General features: G+C 42.6%; 1 protein-coding gene across 47 annotated transcripts in view; it reads right to left on the minus strand.

Moving 5' to 3' along the window:
* EFCAB13 (EF-hand calcium binding domain 13) overlaps positions 1-15,133 on the minus strand; it is a 79,416-nt gene extending 64,283 nt beyond the window's left edge. For 13 of the 47 annotated variants that reach the window (XR_010152807.1, XR_010152806.1, XR_010152805.1 and 10 more), the window contains exons 1-4: positions 14,691-14,885; positions 12,246-12,407; positions 10,250-10,364; positions 3,291-3,451 (exon numbers count right to left, since the gene is read on the minus strand). Coding sequence is in view for 28 of the 47 variants with exons in the window: in XM_054671290.2 (XP_054527265.1) it covers positions 3,291-3,451; positions 10,250-10,279 (191 nt within the window). In the remaining 19 variants the exon portion in view is untranslated. Of the gene's footprint in view, positions 1-3,290; positions 3,452-10,249; positions 10,365-12,245; positions 12,408-13,899; positions 14,164-14,523 lie in introns of all 47 variants that reach the window. The other 34 variants (XM_063798358.1, XM_063798357.1, XM_063798350.1 and 31 more) reach the window with 18 other exon arrangements.
* Between the last annotated feature and the right edge of the window lie 5,833 nt (positions 15,134-20,966).

The following is a 20,966-nucleotide window of genomic DNA, read 5'->3' on the forward strand; positions in this document are numbered from 1 at the left end:
CAATAGAAAGCAAGAGAGAGAGAGGAGGAGGAAAAAGCACTCTAATGTTTTCAATTCTATTCTAACTTATTTATTAAAAAAAAAAAAAAAAAAACTAGTAGTAAACCAGGTGCAGTGGCTCTCACCTGTAATCCCAGCACTTTGGGAGGCCAAAGTGGCAGGACTGCTTCAGGCCAGGAGTTCAAGACCAGCCTGGGCAATATAGTGAGACCTCACCTCTCCAAAAAATTTAAAAATTAGCCAGGCGTGGTGGTGCACACCTGCAATCCTAGCTACTCAGGAGTCTGAGGTAGGAGAATCCCTTAAGCCCAGGAGTTCCAGGCTGTGATGAGCTACGATCATGCCACTGCACTCCAGCCAGGGTGGTAGAGTAAACTCCTGCCTCAAGAAAGAAAGAAAAAAAAAAAACTAGTAGTGACCTCCTAACCTGATTTCATGACCCATTACCCATTAATGAGTCACAACCTGCAGTTTACTGGTGCTTTATATCCCCCATATATCCTTATTGAAGTTGAGCCTTCTTATTTCTAATATAATCATGACTTCCACTCCATTACATGACTTTTGATCTTTCATCTTTTTTCAAAAAATGATAAAGAAAATAAATTTTTAATCTGATGAATGCAAGACCTCTTTAAATTATCAGGCCCAAAGAGGCATTAAAATGAGATAGGAGTCACTGTCTCACATCCCCTTGAGCTAAGCAATTATTTCAAAGTTGCCTGCTATGTGGACTCTAGACTGTCACCAAGTAGCCACAAATTAACCTAACAATGCCATACACTGGATACTATAACTCATATGCTACAGTTCAGCAATATATAGCCAATCACTAATCAATGTTATTTCTGTAAGCCAGTAAGAATTCCTGAAAAACAACTTTTGTAATCAACCCATCTCCTGATTGGTTCCTTTTTTCTTTAAAATACTGAACCTCTCCTTTGTTCTTCAGAGTACCTCCCAGTGTTTCCCAGGCTGCAGTCCTCAACCTGGGCCTAAACAAACTCTCTACTTATATTAATTTTGCCTCAGTTTCCTTATTTAGGTAAACAAAAGTGTATTTTTTAATTATGAGCTACTTCACACATTTCATAGAATAAGGATGATTTGGTATAAATAATGAATAAGTAAAAACATTTGTCCTGTACCCCATTTTTAAATTTTTTTTATTTTTATATATTTAGAGGGTACAGTGCAGATTTCTTACATGCACATAGGCATTGTGGTGAGTTTAGGCTTTCAGTGTACCCATCACCAAATTCAACCCTCACCCCTCCTCCTACATTTGTAGTCCCAATGTCTATTATTCTACTCTGTATGTCCATGTGTACGAATTGTTTAGCTCCCACTTACAAGGGAAAACATGCACTGTACCCCATTCTTTTAAGGCACGTGCTTCCCACAGTGCTAACCTATCTTGAAGAAAGCTAATGGAAGAAGGTAAAGGGATGCTCCCACAACCTTCCTTTTCTTCCTAACCTCCCACGACCTTCCTTTTCTTCCTAGGTAACAAGTTTTATTGTAGTCTTCTAGAAATAATTGCTTCATCTTTTGCCATCTAACAAACAGGAGTAGTGGTGAAAATGTTAGATTAAATAAAAGTGAAATACAGATTTCTGGAAGGTAGAGGAGATTTTTATTTAGGTGCCTCTCCAATCACAATGTGTAGGTAATTTCCAGTTTCACCAACAGGTAAGATGAGCATTTAGTTAAAGATAAAGTGACATAAGCTCTGAATGTTTTCCCAGAGGCTTTTAGATTTTTTTTTATTTTTTAGTCATTTTATAAATAATAAATACAGATTGAGTATTTCTTCTACATGCATTTAAAATGCTAGAACTTCTATGACTAACAAAAGGCAACCAGGCAATGCAGTATACAAGAAAGAACTGCTAAAAGATTCAAATAGCTTGGCCGGGCGCAGTGGCTCACGCTTGTAATCCCAGCACTTTGGGAGGCTCAGGCGGGCAGATCATGAGGTCAGGAGTTCAAGACCAGCCTAGCCAATATGGTGAAATCCCGTCTCTACTAAAAATACAAAAAAAAAAAAAAAAAATTGGCCAGGTGCGGTGGCTCACGCCTATAATCCCAGCACTTTGGGAGGCAGAAGCAGGCGGATCATGAGGTCAGGAGATCGAGACCATCATGGCTAACATGGTGAAACCCCGTCTCTACTAAAAATACAAAAAATTAGCCATGCATGGTGGTGGTCGCCTATAATCCCAGCTACTCGGGAGGCTGAGGCAGGAGAATGGCTTGAACCCAGGAGGCGCAGCTTGCAGTGAGCCAAGATCGTGCCACTACACTCCAGCCTGGGCAACACAGCGAGACTCCATTTCAAAAAAAAAAAAAAAAATAGCCGAGTGTGACGGCACACGCCTGTAGTCCCAGCTACTCGGGAGGCTGAGGCAGAAGAATCACTTGAACCCAGGAGGTGGAGGTTGCAGTGAGCCATGGCTGCGCCACTGCACTCCAGCCTGGGTGACAGAGTGAGGCTCCATCTCAAAAAAAAAAAAACTATTCAAATATCTTAATTTCATGGAAGACACAAAGCCAAGCCTAGAGGAAAGAACCTTCTGTTTCCTTCTTAAATTCTCTTTAAGACAAACTTAACAGACATATGGATAATTGTTCTCCTCTAACTAGAATCCTATGATTCCAGTTAGCTTATAGCTTACTTATAGGCTTCCACATGTGATATAGTTTGACTCTGTGTCCCTACCTAAATCTCATGTTGAATTGTAATCCCCAATATTGGGGGAGAGACCTGGTAGGAAGTGATTGGATCATGGGGGCAGATTTCCCACTTGTTGTTCTCATGATACTGAGTGAGTTCTCATGAGATCTGTTTGTTTAAAAGTATGTGGCACTTCCCTCTTCACTCTCCCTCCTGCTGGCCTTGTGAAGATATGCTTGCTCCCCCTTCCCCTTCCACCATGATTCTAAGTTTCGTGAGGCTTCCCCAGCCTCGCTTCCTGTAAAGTCTGCAGAACCATGAGCAATTAAACCTCTTTTATTTATAAATTACGTAGTCTCAAGTAGTTCTTTATAACAATGTGAGAACCAACTTAGACAACATGGAAGCCTATAGATGGCTGTAAGAGAAGTCAGAAAAAATGTAAGAACAGCTATTTAGGAGTTAAAATTATGCTACTGAAAGAATGACCACAAATATGCATGATCCTATACACATGGCACATTATGAGAACGCATAAGCCACAGCTACATTTTGGCATTCTTAACTTGCAAAAGTATAATTCAATAAAGTAAGTTCAGAGTTTTTAACTTACATTTTTTTATATTCTGGGCTCAAACTCCTAATTTCCAGTGAAATTTTCTTCTCTATTGTTTTAGAAAACTTGATGTATTTCTTGTGGTTAATAGTTCCTGATGACAAGTCAGTTGCAAAAGAATTAGAGCCATCATCTAATAAGTCAATATTTTTCTCTGCCTGGGGAATATAAGAGCCACAATCAAGCATGTCCTCTTTGCACATACATATTAAATATGACATTCTGGGTCAATCATTCATTTTAGATCGATATTCTTTCTCAAATAGTGCTACCGAAGAGAATTTTGTTGAAAAAGGTTTTACTCACTAATGTATTATTTTTCCAGATTCAGTACATACTCTAAATAACTCCAATTATCCTTAGTGCGTTATACAGCTATAAAAGAACATCATTTATGAATATGTCTAACAGTTATTGCATCTAGCACTTTTTCTTTTTTTGAGACAGGGTCTCTTTTTGTTGCCTAGGGTGGAGTCTGGTGGTGCAATCATGGCTCACTGCAGCCTTGACCTCCCAGGCTCAAGCAATTCTCCCACCTCAGCCTCCTGAGAAGCTGAGACCACAGACATGCACCATCACGCCTGGCTAATTTTTTATTATTCGTAGAGATGAGGTCTCCCTACATTGCCAAGGCTGGTCTCGAACTTCTGAGCTCAAGCAGTCCTCCCACCTCAGCCTCCCAAAGTGCTAGAATTACAGGCATGAGCTACCTCTCCCAGCCTGGATCTAGCTCTTAAGGCATCAAGGTACAAAAGTTTATCATACTCTTTGCCAAGCAAGATACAAAAGTTTATCATACTCTTTGCAAAGCAGTATTTTTATTATAAACATTAACTCGATTTTAGATACAAACTAAAGCCATGATCCATGAAAGAAATAATCGATAAGTTAAACTTCATTTAAAGCTTCTGCTCTGTGAAAGACACCATATCAAGACAATGAAAGGACAAGTCACAGACTGGGAGAAAATGTTTTCAAAAGACATATTTCATAAAGAATTGTCATCCAAAATATACAAAGAACTCTTAAAACATAATAAAAAAGAACTCAATTTTAAAATGAGCTAAAGACTTGAACAGACACCTCACCAAAGAAGATACACAGAAACATGGTAAATAATGATATGAAAAGAGGCTCAACATTATAATGGGATTAGGGAACTGCAAATTAAAAGGAAATACCATTACATACCTGTAAGAATGATGAAATTTTAACAAAAAAAAAACTATAAAACTCTGATAAAGGAAACTGAAGAAGACACAAATAAATGAGAAAATGGCCCAAGTTCATGGATTCAAAAAATTAATATTGTTTAAATGTCCATACTTTCCAATGATATCTACAGATTCAATGCAATTCCTCTCAAAATTCTGATGTCATTTTTCACAGAAATAAAAAAATCCTAACATTCATATGGAAACAGTAAACACCCCATATAGCCAAAGCAATCTTAAGCAAAAAGAACAAAGTTGGAGGCATCACACTTCCTAATTTCAAAACAGATGATAAAGCTATAGTAATCAAAACAGAATGTTACTGGCATAAAAACAGACACACCAATCAATAGGACAGGATAGAAAGCCTAGAAATTTTCCAAATATTTACAGTCAGCTGATTTTCAACAAAGGTGCCAAGTACACACAATGGGGAAAGAACAGTCTCTTCAATAAATGGCATTGGGAAAACTGGATATCCTTCTGCAGAAAAATGAAATTGGGACATTATCTCACACCATATACAAAAATCAATTTAAAATGCATTAAAGATTTAAACACAAGACCTAAAACTGTAAAGTTACAAGAAGATAGGGGAAAAGCTCTACCACATTGGTCTGGGGAATGATTTGTTGGATAAGACTCTATAAGCACAGGCAACAAAAGCAAAAATGGAAAATGGGATTATATGAAACTAAAAAGCTTCTGTACAGCAAGGGAAACAATCAACAGGGGAGAAACAACCCACAGAAAGGGAGAAAATATTTGCAAACCTTACATCTGTTAAGGCGATAAAGGATTTATACCCAAATTACATAAGGAACTCAACTCAAGCAAGAAAACAAACTATCCAATCAAAAAATGTGTGAAGGATCTGAACAGACATTCTCAAAAGAAGACATACGAATGGCCTATCGGTTTGTGAAAAAATGCTCAATATCACTAATTATTAGGGAAATGCAAAATAAAATTGCAATGAGATATCATCTCACACTATTCTGTTAGATATTCTGTTAGCTATTCTGTTAGAATAGCTATTATCAAAAAGACAAAGGATAACAAGTGTTGGCAAGGATGTGGAGAAAAGGGAACATCTGCACACTGTTGGTATGAATGTTAGTACAGCCATTCTAGAAAACAGTATGGAGGTTCCTCAAAAACTAAAAACAGAATTACCATGTGATCCAGCAATCCCACTTCTGGGTATATATCCAAAGGAATTGAAATTAATATGTTGAAGAGATATCTGCACTCCCATATTCATTTCAGCATTATTCACAATAGCCAAGATATAAAAGTAACCTAAGTGTCCATCAACAGATGAATACATAAAGAAAATGTGGTGAATATATACAAATGAATACCATACAGCCTTTAAAAAGAAGGAAACTGTCATTCACCATAACATGGATAGAACTGGAAGACACTATGCTAAGTAAAATAAGCCAGGCACAGAAAGACAAACACTGTATGATCTCAATTACATGTGAAATCTAAAAATGTTGTTCTCATAGAAACAGGGAGTAGAAAGATGGTTATCAGAGGCTGGGGGGTGGAGAGGTTTGGGGGAGGAAGAGGGATGGGGAATGGGAAGACATTGATCAAAGGGCACAGAGTTTCAGTTAGACTGGAGGAACAAGTTTTAGTGATCTAATGCATTGGTGAACATGGTTAGTAAATAATATATACTTCAAAATCACTAAAATATTTTTTATGTTCTTACCACAAAAAAAAGTTGGTAATGATTATGCTAATAGCTAGATTAAATATTTCTATAATGTATACATAGATCAAAATACTACATTATGCCCCCAAAATACACACAATTATTATTTGTCAATCTAAAATAATAATAAAAAACTCAATTAAGAAAAAAGAATGGCAATAACCCAAAACACTGACAACAACAAATGCTGGCAAGGATGTGAAGCAAGAACTCTCATCATTGCTGATGGGAATGCAAAATGGTACAACCACTTTGGAATACAGTTTGGCAGTTTCTTACAAAACTAAACATACTTTTACCATACAATCCAACTATTGCACTTGTTAGTATTTACTCAAACAAGTTGAAACTTTATTTCCACATAAAAACCTACAATTGGATGTTTATAGCAGCTGTATTCATAATTGCCAAAACTTGAAAGCAATCAAGATGTCCTTCAGTAATTAATAAATAAACTGTGTTAAATGTAGAGAATGGGATATTATTTACTGCTAAAAAGAAGTGAGCTATCAAGCCTTGAAAATACATTTAAAAACTTTAAATGCACATTAAGTGAAAAAAGCCCGACCTGAATGGTTCCATATTGTATAATTCCAACTATATGACATTCTGGAAAAGGCAAAACTATGGAGACAGTAAAAAATCAGTGTTTGCCAGGGGATGGGGGAAGGAGAAGTAAATAGCTAGAGCACAGAAGATTTTAGGGCAATGTGATTATTCTGTATGATACTATAATGTTGACTATATGTCATAATACATTTGTTCAAACCCATAGAATGTACAACAAAAGTGAACTCTAATGTAAACTATGGACTTTGAGTGATAATGATGTGCCAATGTTGGTTCACCAATTACAACAAATGTACCACTCTGGTACAGGATGTTGATAGCAGGGTAAGCTGTGCATGTATAGGGGCAGTAGGTATATGGTAACTCTGTATTTTCTGCTCATTTTTTTTATGAACCTAAAACTGCTCTAAAAAAAAGTCTACATATTTAAGACCTGAAACCATAAAAATTCTAGAAGACTACCTAGGAAAAACTCTTCTGGACACTGGCTTAGGCAAAGAATTTATGACTATGACCCCAAGAACAAATGCAACAAAAACAAAAATAAATAAATGAGACCTAATTAAATTCAGAAGCTCTTACACAGCAAAAATAATAATCAACACAGTAAACAGACAACCAACAGAATGAGAGAAAATATTTGCAAACTATACATCCAACAAAGGACTAATATCCAGAATTTACAAGGAATTCAAACAAATCAGCAGCAAAAAAACAAGTACTCCCATTAAAAAGTGGGAAAATAACATGAACAGATATTTCTCAAAAGAAGATATACAAATGGCCAACAAATACATGAAAAATGCTCAACATCACCAATCACCAGGGAAATACAAATTAAAACCACAATAAGATATCACTTTACCCCAGCCAGAATGGCCATTATTAAAAAGTCAAAAAACAATAAATGTTGGTGCAGATGGGATGATGTAAATTAGTATAATTTCCACAGAAAACAGCATGGAGATTTCTCAAAGAAATAAAGGTAGATCTATCATTCAATCCAGCAAACCCACTACTGGGTATCTACCCAAAGGGAAAAAAAAGTTATTGTATCAAAAAAAAACCTACACATATATGTTTATCTCAGCACAATTCACAATACCAAAGGTATGGAACCAACCTAAGTACCCATCAACTGATGAGAGGTTAAAGAAAATGTGGTATATATACTACGGAATACTACTCACCCATAAAAAAGAACATAATAATGTCTTTTGCAGCAACTTGGATGAAACTGGAGGCCATTATCCTAAGTGAAGTAACTCAGGAACAAAAAAACCAAATACCGCATATTCTCATTTATAAATGGGAGCTAAGCTATGGATCCAAAAAGGCATATAGAGTGGTAGAGATTCAGAAGTGGAGAGGGGACAGGGAAGTGAAGGATGAAAAACTACCTGTTGGGTACAATGTATACTATTCAGGTAACAGGTACACTAAAAGCCCAGACTTCACCACTGTATAATTCAGCCATGTAACCAAAAACCACTTGTATCCCTGAAGCTACTGAAATAAAAAACATTAAATAAATAAATATCTTTCTCTACAAAAAATAACAAAAAACAAAGCCTATATTTTTAAAAAAAGAAGCTATATTGCTTCTAAATAGACACCACTCCCCACCCCCCCAAAAAGAAATAGAGTTTAGTGACAATAAACGTTTAGAAAAAGAAGAATGCAGTTGGAAATATTCTCTCCTGAAATCTGGCTGTTTGCTTAAGACAACTGGCGGCATCCAGTCGATCAAAGGTGCATTAGTTCTGAGTCTTTGAACCCAAAGGTGACCATGAAGATTACACAGACAATTTATAAAGATTACCAAGGAAGTTTAGAGAGAATCTCTATTTCCACAGGATGGAAATTAACAGAACTATTTCAGTGACTTTTAGAATCTGCATCATTTGTCTTATAACAAAGGCATACCTTTAAGTTGTTTCAAAAAGGCAATTTGATTTGCTGCCTTGATGAGATGTGTATTACAAATGATGAAAGGATTCCTAAAGAGATTGAAAAAAATGACCCAAAATAGAAAGCTGAGGGGGAAAAGGGGTAGGAAATCTAAAAAGACAGAAAAACCTGTTACCAAAGGCCAAGTGAATGAAAACAAAGAGTAGAAGCTTTTGACACAGAAGAAGAAAAGAATCTCAGAAACATTGTAGTAAAAGGTGAGCCACCTGTGAAGTATAAATTATACAGTCTAAGGAAAACAAACTGGTATGATACTTTAATATTAATTTTTAAGAATTCATCTTCAAAATCAGTTTATAAGGGCAAAATCAACAAAGTAGTAGGTATAAAAAGGTAAATTTTAAATGTATATATGTGTATATATATGATATAAAGTACATATCTCAGCACTTTTCAAGAGTCTCTGAGATTATTTTTCAGACTATAGTATAGGTACATGTTTTACACAGTAGCGTCAGATCTTTAACAAGGATAAATTTAAAAGATTAGGACTCTCAATTGACAATGCTGAATTTCACTTGAGCCCTAAACTCCCAGAAAACAGTGAGGGTTAAAGGAATCCCCCCACCCTTTTGTGTTCTGGAAAATGGCTTACTGCAAACCACTCCTCCCCATATGACTTAGGTAAGACTCTGGAATGCCCCCCTTGTTTACTTATGACAATGCCAGACACACCCCCTCAAAATTCCCTTTCTTTGTGTCATAAATTATTAGCTGTTTTATCCCCACTGATAATCAGAATATAATAGACTGACTTCATGATAAAATACTCTCCAATCTACTTATCTAATCATTCTACTATTTCATCCAATTTCCCCACACCTGGTTCTTTCCAGCGTCTCTCTATAAAAGAAAACTTCTGCCCAACCCTTGAGACACCTGCAGATCTTACGGTCACAGCATTCTTTCCATTGCAATAGTCCTCCTCCTCTTCCAATTTCAATAGTCCCTTTTTTCCCTTGCAATAATTATTTTGAATAAAGTCTCTGCTTACTAACTCCAGATTTGTTTTTATTTGAAAAAATTTGTCTTATTTGACACAATACTAGCAAATAAAGGTGGAGGCATCTAAAAAGACAGAAGGGCATAAAACTCTGAAGTACAGATAAGAGGGCTAAAGAAATTTGATGTCCTCTACATTATTTTTTGGTTATACTCTCACATCATTAATTACATTATCTACAACCTCTCATGTAAGTTTAACCCTTTTGATCTCCACAAAAATTATCCAGGTGTACCCCACCAAAATACTCTCATCATACACCACAGAAGATCTCTCAGTATTATATGGGTTGTTGGGATGCGAGTTCAATACATGTTCACTAAAATGACTCAAACATCATCTCAGTTACTTGGCCAGGTTCCTTATAACTATTACTCTATGAATTTGCTTACTGATTATGAATATGAGGTAATGTAAACTAATTTTAAAAAGAAGAAAGAAGAAATCTTTAGAAACTGTTTTAAATAAATACCTGGCAGAATAAATGTACTTTAGTTTCCATCTTTCTGTTTAGAGGTAAATTCTGTCCTTAAGGACTCCAGGCTTTGATGAACAAGTATGAATGAGCAATAGTACAAAAGGATTTCCTGCCAAAAAAAGAGAAAGAAGAAATCATATGCTTGTTTAGAACACTTAAGCAATTATATTTACCTACCTGAAGTTATCTCTTCAATGTAACACTGACTTGGGGTATGATACACAACATTTCACCAACACAGATATGTGGGCAAACACTAGAAAAAGCAGTTAGTAGACTATAAATCACAGATCATCCAATTCCTTAACTTTACCTTTTGTGGTTTGAGAAATCCAGTTTCAAATGGCATACAAAGCTGAGAAATCCAATTACATCTGTTTATTTAAATAAACCCTGAGAAGCAGAACTGCTAAGACAGTAGTAATCACTCATGTTACTGAATGCTTACTGTGTGCTAAATATCATGATAAAGACTTGAAGAGGTCAAGTTTCCCAAGATCACACAGCCAGCAAATAGTAGAGACAGAATTTGAATTCAGACAATTTAACTCCAAGCCTGTGGTCTTCAGTCCCATAGAACATTGCCTTTCAAAACAATGCTACTGCAAACAAAAGATGGTGTAGGCCGGGCGCAGTGGTTCACGTCTGTAATCCCAGCACTATGGGGGGCCGAGGTGGGCGGATCACGAGGTCAAGAGATTGAGACCATCCTGGTCAATATGGTGAAACCCCGTATCTACTAAAAATACAAATCAATTAGTTGGATGTGGTGGCATGCGCCTATAATCCCAGATACTCAGGAGGCTGGGGCAGAATCGCTTGAATCTGGGAGGCGGAGATTGCAGTGAGCCAAGATCGCACCACTGCACTCCAGCCTGGGATATACAGTGAGACTGTCTCAAAAATAAAAAAAAAGGCCAGGTATGGTGACTCACACCTGTAATCCCAGCACTTTGAGAGGCCAAGGCAGGTGGATCACGAGGTCAGGAGTTCAAGACCAGCCTGGCCAAGATGATGAAACCTCGTCTCTACTGAAAATACAAAAATTAGCCGAGTGTGGTGGCACGCACCTATAATCCCAGCTACTCAGGAGGCTGAGGCAAAGAACTGCTTGAACCTAGGAGGCAGAGGTTGCAGTGGGCCAAGACCACACCACTGCACTCCAACCTGGGTGCAAGACTCTGTATCAAAAAAAACAAAACAAAAGAAAACAAAACAAAAGAAAGAAAGAAAAGATGGTGTAGCCTCACTTCAAACTAAAGACTTTCACGTTATGCAAATGTGATAACCAACACTTAGAAATTCCTCAAATTTTCACATTTTCAACTCACATCTGAGTTACATTTTATGAGCTACTTATCACAGTGCTAGCTATATTACATTATATTACATTGCTAGTTATAATCATCAGTCTTTTTCTTGTAAAGTTTAACTGCAAGTATTAATATTCTAATGAAGACAGAGTACTTAAAATCATTTTTATTTATTTCTGACATATGTTTATAGTCATTATTTTTCAATGTGATATGTCCAACATTCCTGGAATTCAAAATATGTTAAAATAAAATAGAACCACATTGAAAATACTCATCTCAGAAAATACTGGAAATCTATGCAGGTCTCCCCAGTAACCCATCCTACGTAATCTCTTCTAGATCTTCTCCAACCAGTTCAATATTTACCTCTAAACTACTGTGCATAGCACTTACTGCCTTCACTATTCTTGTCTTCACTATTTAACTGACATTAATCATTTGCCTTGTATTTGTAATTTTCATATGTATAGCTCCTATACCAACTATAGCCTAAATTTATAAAGAACTGGGACTGGTAACTTATCATTCTTAAAATTATTTCTCACAGTATCAAATACAATGGTATATATATAATGAAGGAAAGAGTAGAGGAAAGGAGGAATGGTATGGAGGGAGGGGAAAAGAGAGGGAGAGAGGGATGAATGAACAAATTCCCTTCCTACTAAGCTACTCACCAAGATTTCTTAAATCATCAAAGTGCTTAATTAAGCAGAGTTGACACGTTTTGAATAAATCTTGAAAGGAACAATTGTTCTGTAATTTATTGACGAGATTATCAAAAAGTTGGCAGGTCTTAATTTGCTGGATGAATCAGGTACCGCATAAGCCTCTCCAAACTTAAAAGAAAAAATTAACTTAGAAAGTCTATTCCCTGTAACTCTGACAATATAATTTTTCTCAACTATTTCAATCCTGTCTTCTATCGGTGAACTTGCAGGAACAAATCAAGAGAAATGGAGGGAGTCGTATCCCTTTTCTCCAGTCATCTATCCATTCACCTTTCTATCCATGAATTCAACGTATATGTCTGCATGCTTAGTGTGCACTAGGTTCTCTCCCAGGCTCTAGGGATATACCAATGAACAAAATATATATATGCTATATATATATATATTTTTTGTTTATATATATATAAAATCTGCCCTCATGAAGCTTACGTTCTAGTCAGAGAGTGAAATAATAAAATAGAAAAATAAAACATATTGTATGTTATCTGCAATAAGTACAAAAAAAAAAGTAAAGCAGGGAGGGGAATATGAAATGTAGTATAGGGGAAGAGATGCAGGGAACAGAATGGGTGGCCAAGGAAGACCTTACTGAGAGGGAGACTTTTGAGTACAGACCTGCAGGAACTGAAGTAGGGAGCTGATTAGTATCTTAGGTAAGAGCATTTCAGCCAGAAAGAAAAGTAAGTACAAAAGCCCCGAGGCAAGAAGAATGTTCAAGGAATAGTGGGAAGGCCCCAGGAGGCTGAAGCAGGAGAGATCAGAGAGGCTAAGTGAAAGTGGCATATCATGGAGGACCCCTAGATGACAGTAAGAACTGTGGCTTGTACTCTGAAGGAGTGACAAGCATTGAAAGAGTTCTGAGGAGAAGGATTACATAATCTGAAGTTCTTTCTGAAAGGATCACTCTGGTTACTGTGAGGAGGGAAATCAGGTAGGTCTGGATTCCTGAATGCCAAGTGAAGAAAGTACTTCAAGAGTGAGCAATCAGGCTGTGCATGGTGGCTTATGCAGGTAATCCCAACACTTTGATGCGGGGGTGGGGGTCTAAGCAGGAGGGCTGCTTAAGGCCAGGAGTTCGAGACCAGCCTGGGCAACAGTGAAACTCCCACCTCTACAGAATTTTTTTTTTAATCAGCTGGACATGGCGACCTTAGTCCCAGCTACCCCAAAGACTGAGCCAGGAGGATCTTTTGATCCCAGGAGTTTGAAGCTGCAGTGGGCTATGATTGCACCACTGCACTCCAGCCTGGACGACAGAGACCTTGTCTCAAAAAAAAAAAAAGGGGGGGGGGGTGGGGTGGGCGGTTAAGATCAGTACTGAATGGTTCGCTAGGTTTCACAACACGGAGGACACTGACAACCTTGAAAGGAGCCATCTGGGTGGGGTGGTAAGGAGACAATGTCCTCAGAGTGAGTACAAGAGAGAACGGGGTAAAGAAATTGAACCCAGCCAGTAGGGTAGGCTCTTTCAAGGAGTTACGTGGTTAAGAGAAATAAGGCAGTAGCTGAGAGGAAAATGGGGCTGTGAGGCTTTAAGATGAGAAAAACAAAGGCGTCTTCACTGAAGCATGACTCTGTATGACATCCTTTCACAAAATACCTTCCTCTTTCCTCTCATGCCACATTTCCCTCACAAGCCGCCCGACTCGCTCGCTTTTCTCTCGCCAGAGGGACTGAAAACGTCATTAATACCAACTGCATACACAACTCCTTTGCAGCTACTGCCATTCATGAACGTTCAAACTTTCGTCACCCTGTTTTCATATTTGTGTAACAAACGTCGAGTGAACGAACCTCCACCTCTTCCAAGAACCCACGCTGAGGCGGCTTCCCACAGACCCTGCTCTTACGAAGCCAACGACTTCTACAGGAAGAAAGAGGACCTGTAAGCTAGCGAGTGAACGACCCGCAAGATGGAAATGAGTGCGCTAATAGAGGTCTCCGCCTCCCGCTGAAGGAGCAGGGAAGTGACCCCACCCCCGGGACCTTCTACAACAACCTTCTACAACAACCACCATTTCTGAGGAACCACCTGATCAGTCTCAGTCACCCTTCAATCTGCCCCTTTGTCCCACTCGGTCCCCTCACTGTTCCTTTCTGGAACCTTCCTTCACCCAGCCCCACCACTGTTCTCCTTCCTCCCTCGCACCCTACTGCATTCTCCACCCTCCACCTCGAAGGCTCCCCTCCCAACTCCTCAGCGGGTCTCGCCTCCCCTCCCCACCTCTGTCCCCCAAGGGTCCCACTACCGGCCCGAGCTGCCCTCCCTTCCTCTTGGCTGGAGGCCCCCGCGCTCTCTGTGGTCAGCCCCTGCGGCCCCTCGGGCGGCGCTGCTCTAGCTCTGCAGCCTTCCCAGGCTCCCGCGCCGCGCGGCCCCGCCCCCGCGGTCACCTGACCGAGCCCGACGCTCCGCCCACCGACCACCCCGAGCGGAGCGGGCCCAGGACCCTATCGGCTGTCGAGCCGGTGCTGCCACGGCCACCGCCACCGCCCAGGGGCTCCGGGGCTGTGGGGAGCGGCTGAACTCAATACCGCCTCCGCGCTGACTGGAAGGCACTGCGGCCGCGCCTGCCTGCCCCACCTCATAAGGGCCCGTGACCTCACGAGGCCAGCCGCCGGGCGCTGCATTCGAGCAGTGGGGCTCCTGTCCGTGCGCTTTCCTCCCGCAGCCCCGGCCGGGATTCCGCCCTCCGTCCTTGCCACCCGCTCGCCACTCTTCCCTAATCGCTGTTCATTCTCCGGTGCGCTGTCCCGCCATGGTCTGACCCCACTTCAATCTTATCTTCGGTCAGTCCTTTGACCCCCGACCCCTTTCTTCCAAAACATTCCATCCTTCTTGGCTTCTGCTACTCAATAATGGACAGCAGCTCGAAGGCCATGTGTCCCACGGCTTTGCTGAAATTTGTCTCGGGTTGCCTTTAAGGAGACTGTCGTTTCCTTTTGAAAGAGATACTTTGGTTGGTTTGGTTTTCTTCTGTGTGTTTGTTTTTCCTATGTATTTATCGTATGCAGTTGGGCAAAATACTTACGCTCCCTGAGTCTCGATTTTCTCATTCTTCCAGGGTTGTGGGAATTCAAAAATATATACGTAGTGCTCAATAAATGTTACAATATTTAATCCCTTCCGTGATACTACTGTGTTCATTTACATCTTAAACCTTGCTTTGTAGGCATTCTTTAATATTTTATTTAGATTTTTATTATTATTAAATATATATACAAATCATAATTGTAAATATTTAATGGGGTACAATGTGATATTTTAATATATGTATACAATATGGAACGACTAAGTCAAGCTTAACATATCCATCACCTTGTTTAACGTTTTTTATGGTGAGACATTTGAAATTTACTCTTAGCAGTTTTGAGCTATACGATATATTATTATTAGCTATAGTCACCACACTATGCAATAGATCTCAGAAACTTGCTGCTTTTGTCTGACTGAACCTTGTACCCTTTGAACAGCATCTCCCCATCCTGCATCTCCTACCCGCCCCGTCCCTTTCCAGCCTCTAACAACTATTCTACTGTCTACTTCTATGAGTTTGACTTTTTAAGATTCCACATATAAGTGAGATCATGTGGTATGTGTCTTTCTGTGCCTGGCTTTTTTCACTTAGTATGTCCTCCAAGTTCATTCATGTTGTCACAAATGACAGAAATTCTTTTTTAAGGCTGAATAGTATCCATTGCATATGTTTACTACATTTTCTTTATCCATTCATCCATCGATGGACACAGGTTGATTCCATTATCTCAGCGATTGTGCATAATGCTGAAATGAACATGGAAGTGCAAATAAGTCTTTGATATACTGATTTCAGTTACTCAATATATGCCCAGAAATAGCATCGCTGGATCATATGGTAGTTCTATTTTTAATTTTTTTTTTTTTTTTTTTTTTTTTTGAGTGGATACAGCACATGTTTCAGAGAGCACAGGGTTGGGGGTAAGGTCACAGATCAACAGGATCCCAAGGCAGAAGAATTTTTCTTAGTACAGAACAAAATGAAAAGTCTCCCATGTCTACCTCTTTCTACACAGACACAGCAACCATCCGATTTCTCAATCTTTTCCCCACCTTTCCCCCCTTTCTATTCCACAAAACCGCCATTGTCTTCATGGCCCGTTCTCAATGAGCTGTTGAGTACACCTCCCAGATGGGGTGGTGGCCGGGCAGAGGAGCTCCTCACTTCCCAGTAGGGGCGGCCGGGCAGAAGCGCCCCTCACCTCCCGGACGGGGCGGCTGGCCGGGCGGGGGGCTGACCCCCCCCACCTCCCTCCCGGACGGGGCGGCTGGCCGGGCGGGGGGCTGACCCCCCACCTCCCTCCCGGACAGGGCGGCTGGCCGGGCAGAGGGGCTCCTCACTTCCCAGTAGGGGTGGCCGGGCAGAGGCGCCCCTCACTTCCCCGACGGGGCGGCTGGCCCGGCGGGGGGCTGACCCCCCCACCTCCCTCCCGGAGGGGGCGGCTGGCTGGGCAGAGGGGCTCCTCACTTCCCGGTAGGGGCGGCCGGGCAGAGGCGCCCCTCACCTCCCGGACAGGGTGGCTGGCCGGGCGGGGGGCTGATCCCCCCACCTCCCTCCCGGACGGGGCGGCTGGCCGGGCGGGGGGCTGACCCCCCCACCTCCCTCCCGGACGGGGCGGCTGGCCGGGCGGGGGGCTGACCCCCCCACCTCCCTCCCGGACGGGGCGGCTGGCCGGGCGGGGGGCTGACCCCCCCACCTCCCTCCCGGACGGGGCGGCTGGCCGGGCGGGGGGCTGACCCCCCCACCTCCCTCCCGGACGGGGCGGCTGGCCGGGTGGGGGGCTGACCCCCCCACCTCCCTCCCGGACGGGGCGGCTGGCCGGGCAGAGGGGCTCCTCACTTCCCAGAAGGGGCGGCCGGGCAGAGGCGCCCCTCACCTCCCGGATGGGGCGGCTGGCCAGGCGGGGGGCTAACCCCCCCACCTCCCTCCCGGACGGGGCGGCTGGCCGGGCCGGGGGCTGACCCCCCCACCTCCCTCCCAGACAGAGCGGCTGGCTGGGCAGAGGGGCTCCTCACTTCCCAGTAGGGGCGGCTGGGCAGAGGCGCCCCCCCCCCACCTCCTGGACAGGGCGGCTGGCCGGGCAGGGGGCTGATCCCCTCACCTCCCTCCCGGACGGGGCGGCTGGCCGGGCGGGGGGCTGACCCCCCCACCTCCCTCCCGGATGGGGCGGCTGGCCGGGAGAGGGGCTGACCCCCCCATCTTCCTCCCGGACGGGGCGGCTGGCCGGGCAGAGGGGCTCCTCACTTCCCAGTAGGGGCGGCCGGGCAGAGGCACCCCTCGCCTCCCGGATGGGGCGGCTGGCCAGGCGGGGGGCTGACCCCCCCACCTCCCTCCCGGACGAGGCGGCTGGCCAGGCAGAGGGGCTCCTCACTTCCCGGTAGGGGCGGCCGGGCAGAGGTGCCCCTCACCTCCCGGACGGGGCGGCTGGCCGGGCGGGGGGCTGACGCCCCCACCTCCCTCCCAGACGAGGAGGGAGGACGCTCCTCACTTCTCAGACGGGGTGGCTGCCGGGCGGAGGGGCTCCTCACTTCTCAGACGGGGCGGTTGCCAGGCAGAGGGTCTTCTCACTTCTCAGACAGGGCGGCCGGGCAGAGACACTCCTCACATCCCGGACGGGGCAGCAGGGCAGAGGTGCTCCCCACATCTCAGACGATGGGCGGCCGGGCAGAGACGCTCCTCACTTCCCAGATGTGATGGCGGCCGGGAAGAGGCGCTCCTCACTTCCTAGATGGGATGGCGGCCGGGCAGAGACGCTCCTCACTTTCCAGACTGGGCAGCCAGGCAGAGGGGCTCCTCACATCCCAGACGATGGGCAGTCAGGCGGAGACGCTCCTCACTTCCCAGACGGGGTGGCTGCCAGGCAGAGGCTGCAATCTCGGCACTTAGGGAGGCCAAGGCAGGCGGCTGGGAGGTGGTTGTAGCGAGCCGAGATCACGCCACTGCACTCCAGCCTGGGCGCCATTGAGCACTGAGTTAACGAGACTCCGTCTGCAATCCCGGCACCTCGGGAGGCCGAGGCTGGCGGATCACTCGCGGTTAGGAGCTGGAGACCAGCCCAGCCGACACATCGAAACCCCGTCTCCACCAAAAAAATACGAAAACCAGTCAGGCGTGGCGGCGCACGCCTGCAATCGCAGGCACTCGGCAGGCTGAGGCAGGAGAATCGGGCAGGGAGGTTGCAGTGAGCTGAGATGGCAGCAGTACCGTCCAGCTTCCGCTCGGCATCAGAGGGAGACCGTGGAAAGAGGGGAGAGGGGAGAGGGGAGAGGGGGGAGGGGGGAGGGGGGAGGGGAGAGGGGAGAGGGGAGAGGGGAGAGAGCTATTTTTAATTTTTTGGGAAACCTCCATATAGTTTTCCATAATGGCTGTAATAACACTAACAGTGTAAAAGGTTTCTCCACATCCTCAGCAACACATTTTTTTCATCATTTTGATAATAGCAATTCTTTTTTTTTTTTTTTTTTTGAGATTGAGTCACTCTGTTGCCCAGGCTGGAGTGCAGTGGCGCAATCTCAAATCACTGCAACCTCCATTCCTGGGTTCAAGCAATCTTCCTGCCTCAGCCTCCCAAGTAGCTGGGATTACAAGCATGTGCCACCACACTTGGCTAATTTCTGTATTTTTAGTAGAGATGGCGTTTCACCATGTTGGCCAGGCTGGTCTCAAACGCCTGACCCTCAAGTAATCTGCCCACCTCAGCCTCCCAAAGTACTGAGATTACAGGTGTGAGCCACCACACCCAGCTTAATAGCCATGCTAACAGGTGTGAGGTGATATTGTAATTTTATTTTGCATTTCCCTAATAATAGTGATTTTTTTTCTTTGCAAACCTATTGGCCATTTGTATGTCTTCTTTTAAGAATGGCTGTGTCAGGCTGGGCATGGTGGCTCACACCCATAATCTCAGCACTTTGGGAGGCCAAGGTGGGAGGACCGCTTGAGCCCAAGAATCTGAGACCAGCCTGGGCAACATAGTGAGGCCTCATCTCTACAAAAAAAAATTTTTTTAAAAAGTCTATTCAGATTATTTGCCTATTTTTAAAATCAGGTTATTTGCTTTCTTGCTACTGAGTTTCTTGTATATCTTGGATATTAACCTCTTGTCAGATGTATAATTAGTAAATATTTTCTCCCATTCAGCAGGTTGTCTCTTCACTCTGTTAACTGTTTCCTTTGATGTGCAAAAGTTTTTAGTTTCATGTAATCCCATGTGTTTATTTTTTGTTTTCTCGCCCGTGTTCTTGAGGTCATGTCCAAAAAAATGCCCAGAACAATGTAGTGGAGCTTTCCGCCTGTTTTCTTCTAGTGGCTTTCTTCTATTTTTTCTTCTAGTAGCTTTCCCCCTATGTTTTCTTCTAGTAGTTCCAGTCTTACATGTAAGTCTTTAATCCATTTTGACTTTTGTATACGGTGTGAGATAAGGGTCCAATTTCATTTTTCTACACATGGATATATGGTTTCCCAACAGTTTTTATCAAAGAGATTCCTTTCCCCATTGAGTGTTCTTAGCTCCTTATCAAAATTCAATTGTCTGTAAATTCTGGACTCTCTAGTATGTTCTATTGGCCAATGCATCTGTTTTTATGGAATACCATGCTGTTTTGATTACTGTAACTTTGTTGTTTATTTTAAAGTCAGGGACTGTGATGCCTTCAACTTTGTTTTTTTTTTTGCTTTTTTTTTTTTTTTTTTTTGAGATGGATTCTGGCTCTGTCTCTCAGGCTGGAGTGCAGTGGCACAATCTCAGCTCACTGCAACCTCCACCTCCTGGGTTCAAGTGATTTTCCTGCCTTAGCCTCCTAAGTAGCTGGGACTAGAGGCGCGCACCACCACGCCTGGCTAATTTTTTTGTATTATTAGTAGAGACGGGGTTTTTTTTTACCATGTTGGCCAGGCTGGTCTTGAACTCCTGATCTCATGATCTGCCCGCCTCGGCCTCCCAAAGTACTGGGATTACAGGCATGAGCCACCGCACCTGGCCCAACTTTGTTCTTTTTGCTCAAGATTGCTTTGGTTATTTGGGATCTTTTACGGTTCCATATGAATTTTAGGATTTTTTTATTTCCATGAAAAATAACTCTGGAATTTTGATAGGAATTGCATTGAATCTATAGATCACTTTGAGTAGCATGGGCATTTTAATTATATTAATTATTCCACTCCAAGAACATGGGATGTCTTTTCGTTTATTTGTGTTTTTTCCAATTTCTTTCATCAGTGTTTTTTAGTTTTTAGTATAAAGATCTTTCACTTTCTTGGTTAAATTTACACCTTTTTTGTTTCAGTTTTGGTTTTTGCTAATATAAGTAGAATTATTTTCTTAATTTCTTTTTTGGATTTGTTGTTGGCCTCTAGAAATGCTGCTGATTTTTGTGTGTTGACTGTGTACAGCAATTTTACTGACTTTATTAGTTCTAACAGTTTTTTGGTGGAGTCTTTTGGGTTTTCTATATATAAGATCATATTGTCAACAAAGAGAAAATTCCAACGCTTCCTTTCCTATTAAGATGCCTTTTATTTCTCTTGCTTAATTATTCTGACTAGAACTTCCAGTGCTATGTTGAAAAAAAAAAGCAGTAAGAGTGGGCATCCTTTTCTTGTTCCTGATCTTAAAGGAAATGCCTTCAACTTT

The sequence above is a fragment of the Pan troglodytes genome, chromosome 19 (assembly GCF_028858775.2).
Source record: "Pan troglodytes isolate AG18354 chromosome 19, NHGRI_mPanTro3-v2.0_pri, whole genome shotgun sequence".
Taxonomy (NCBI): Eukaryota; Metazoa; Chordata; class Mammalia; order Primates; family Hominidae; genus Pan; species Pan troglodytes.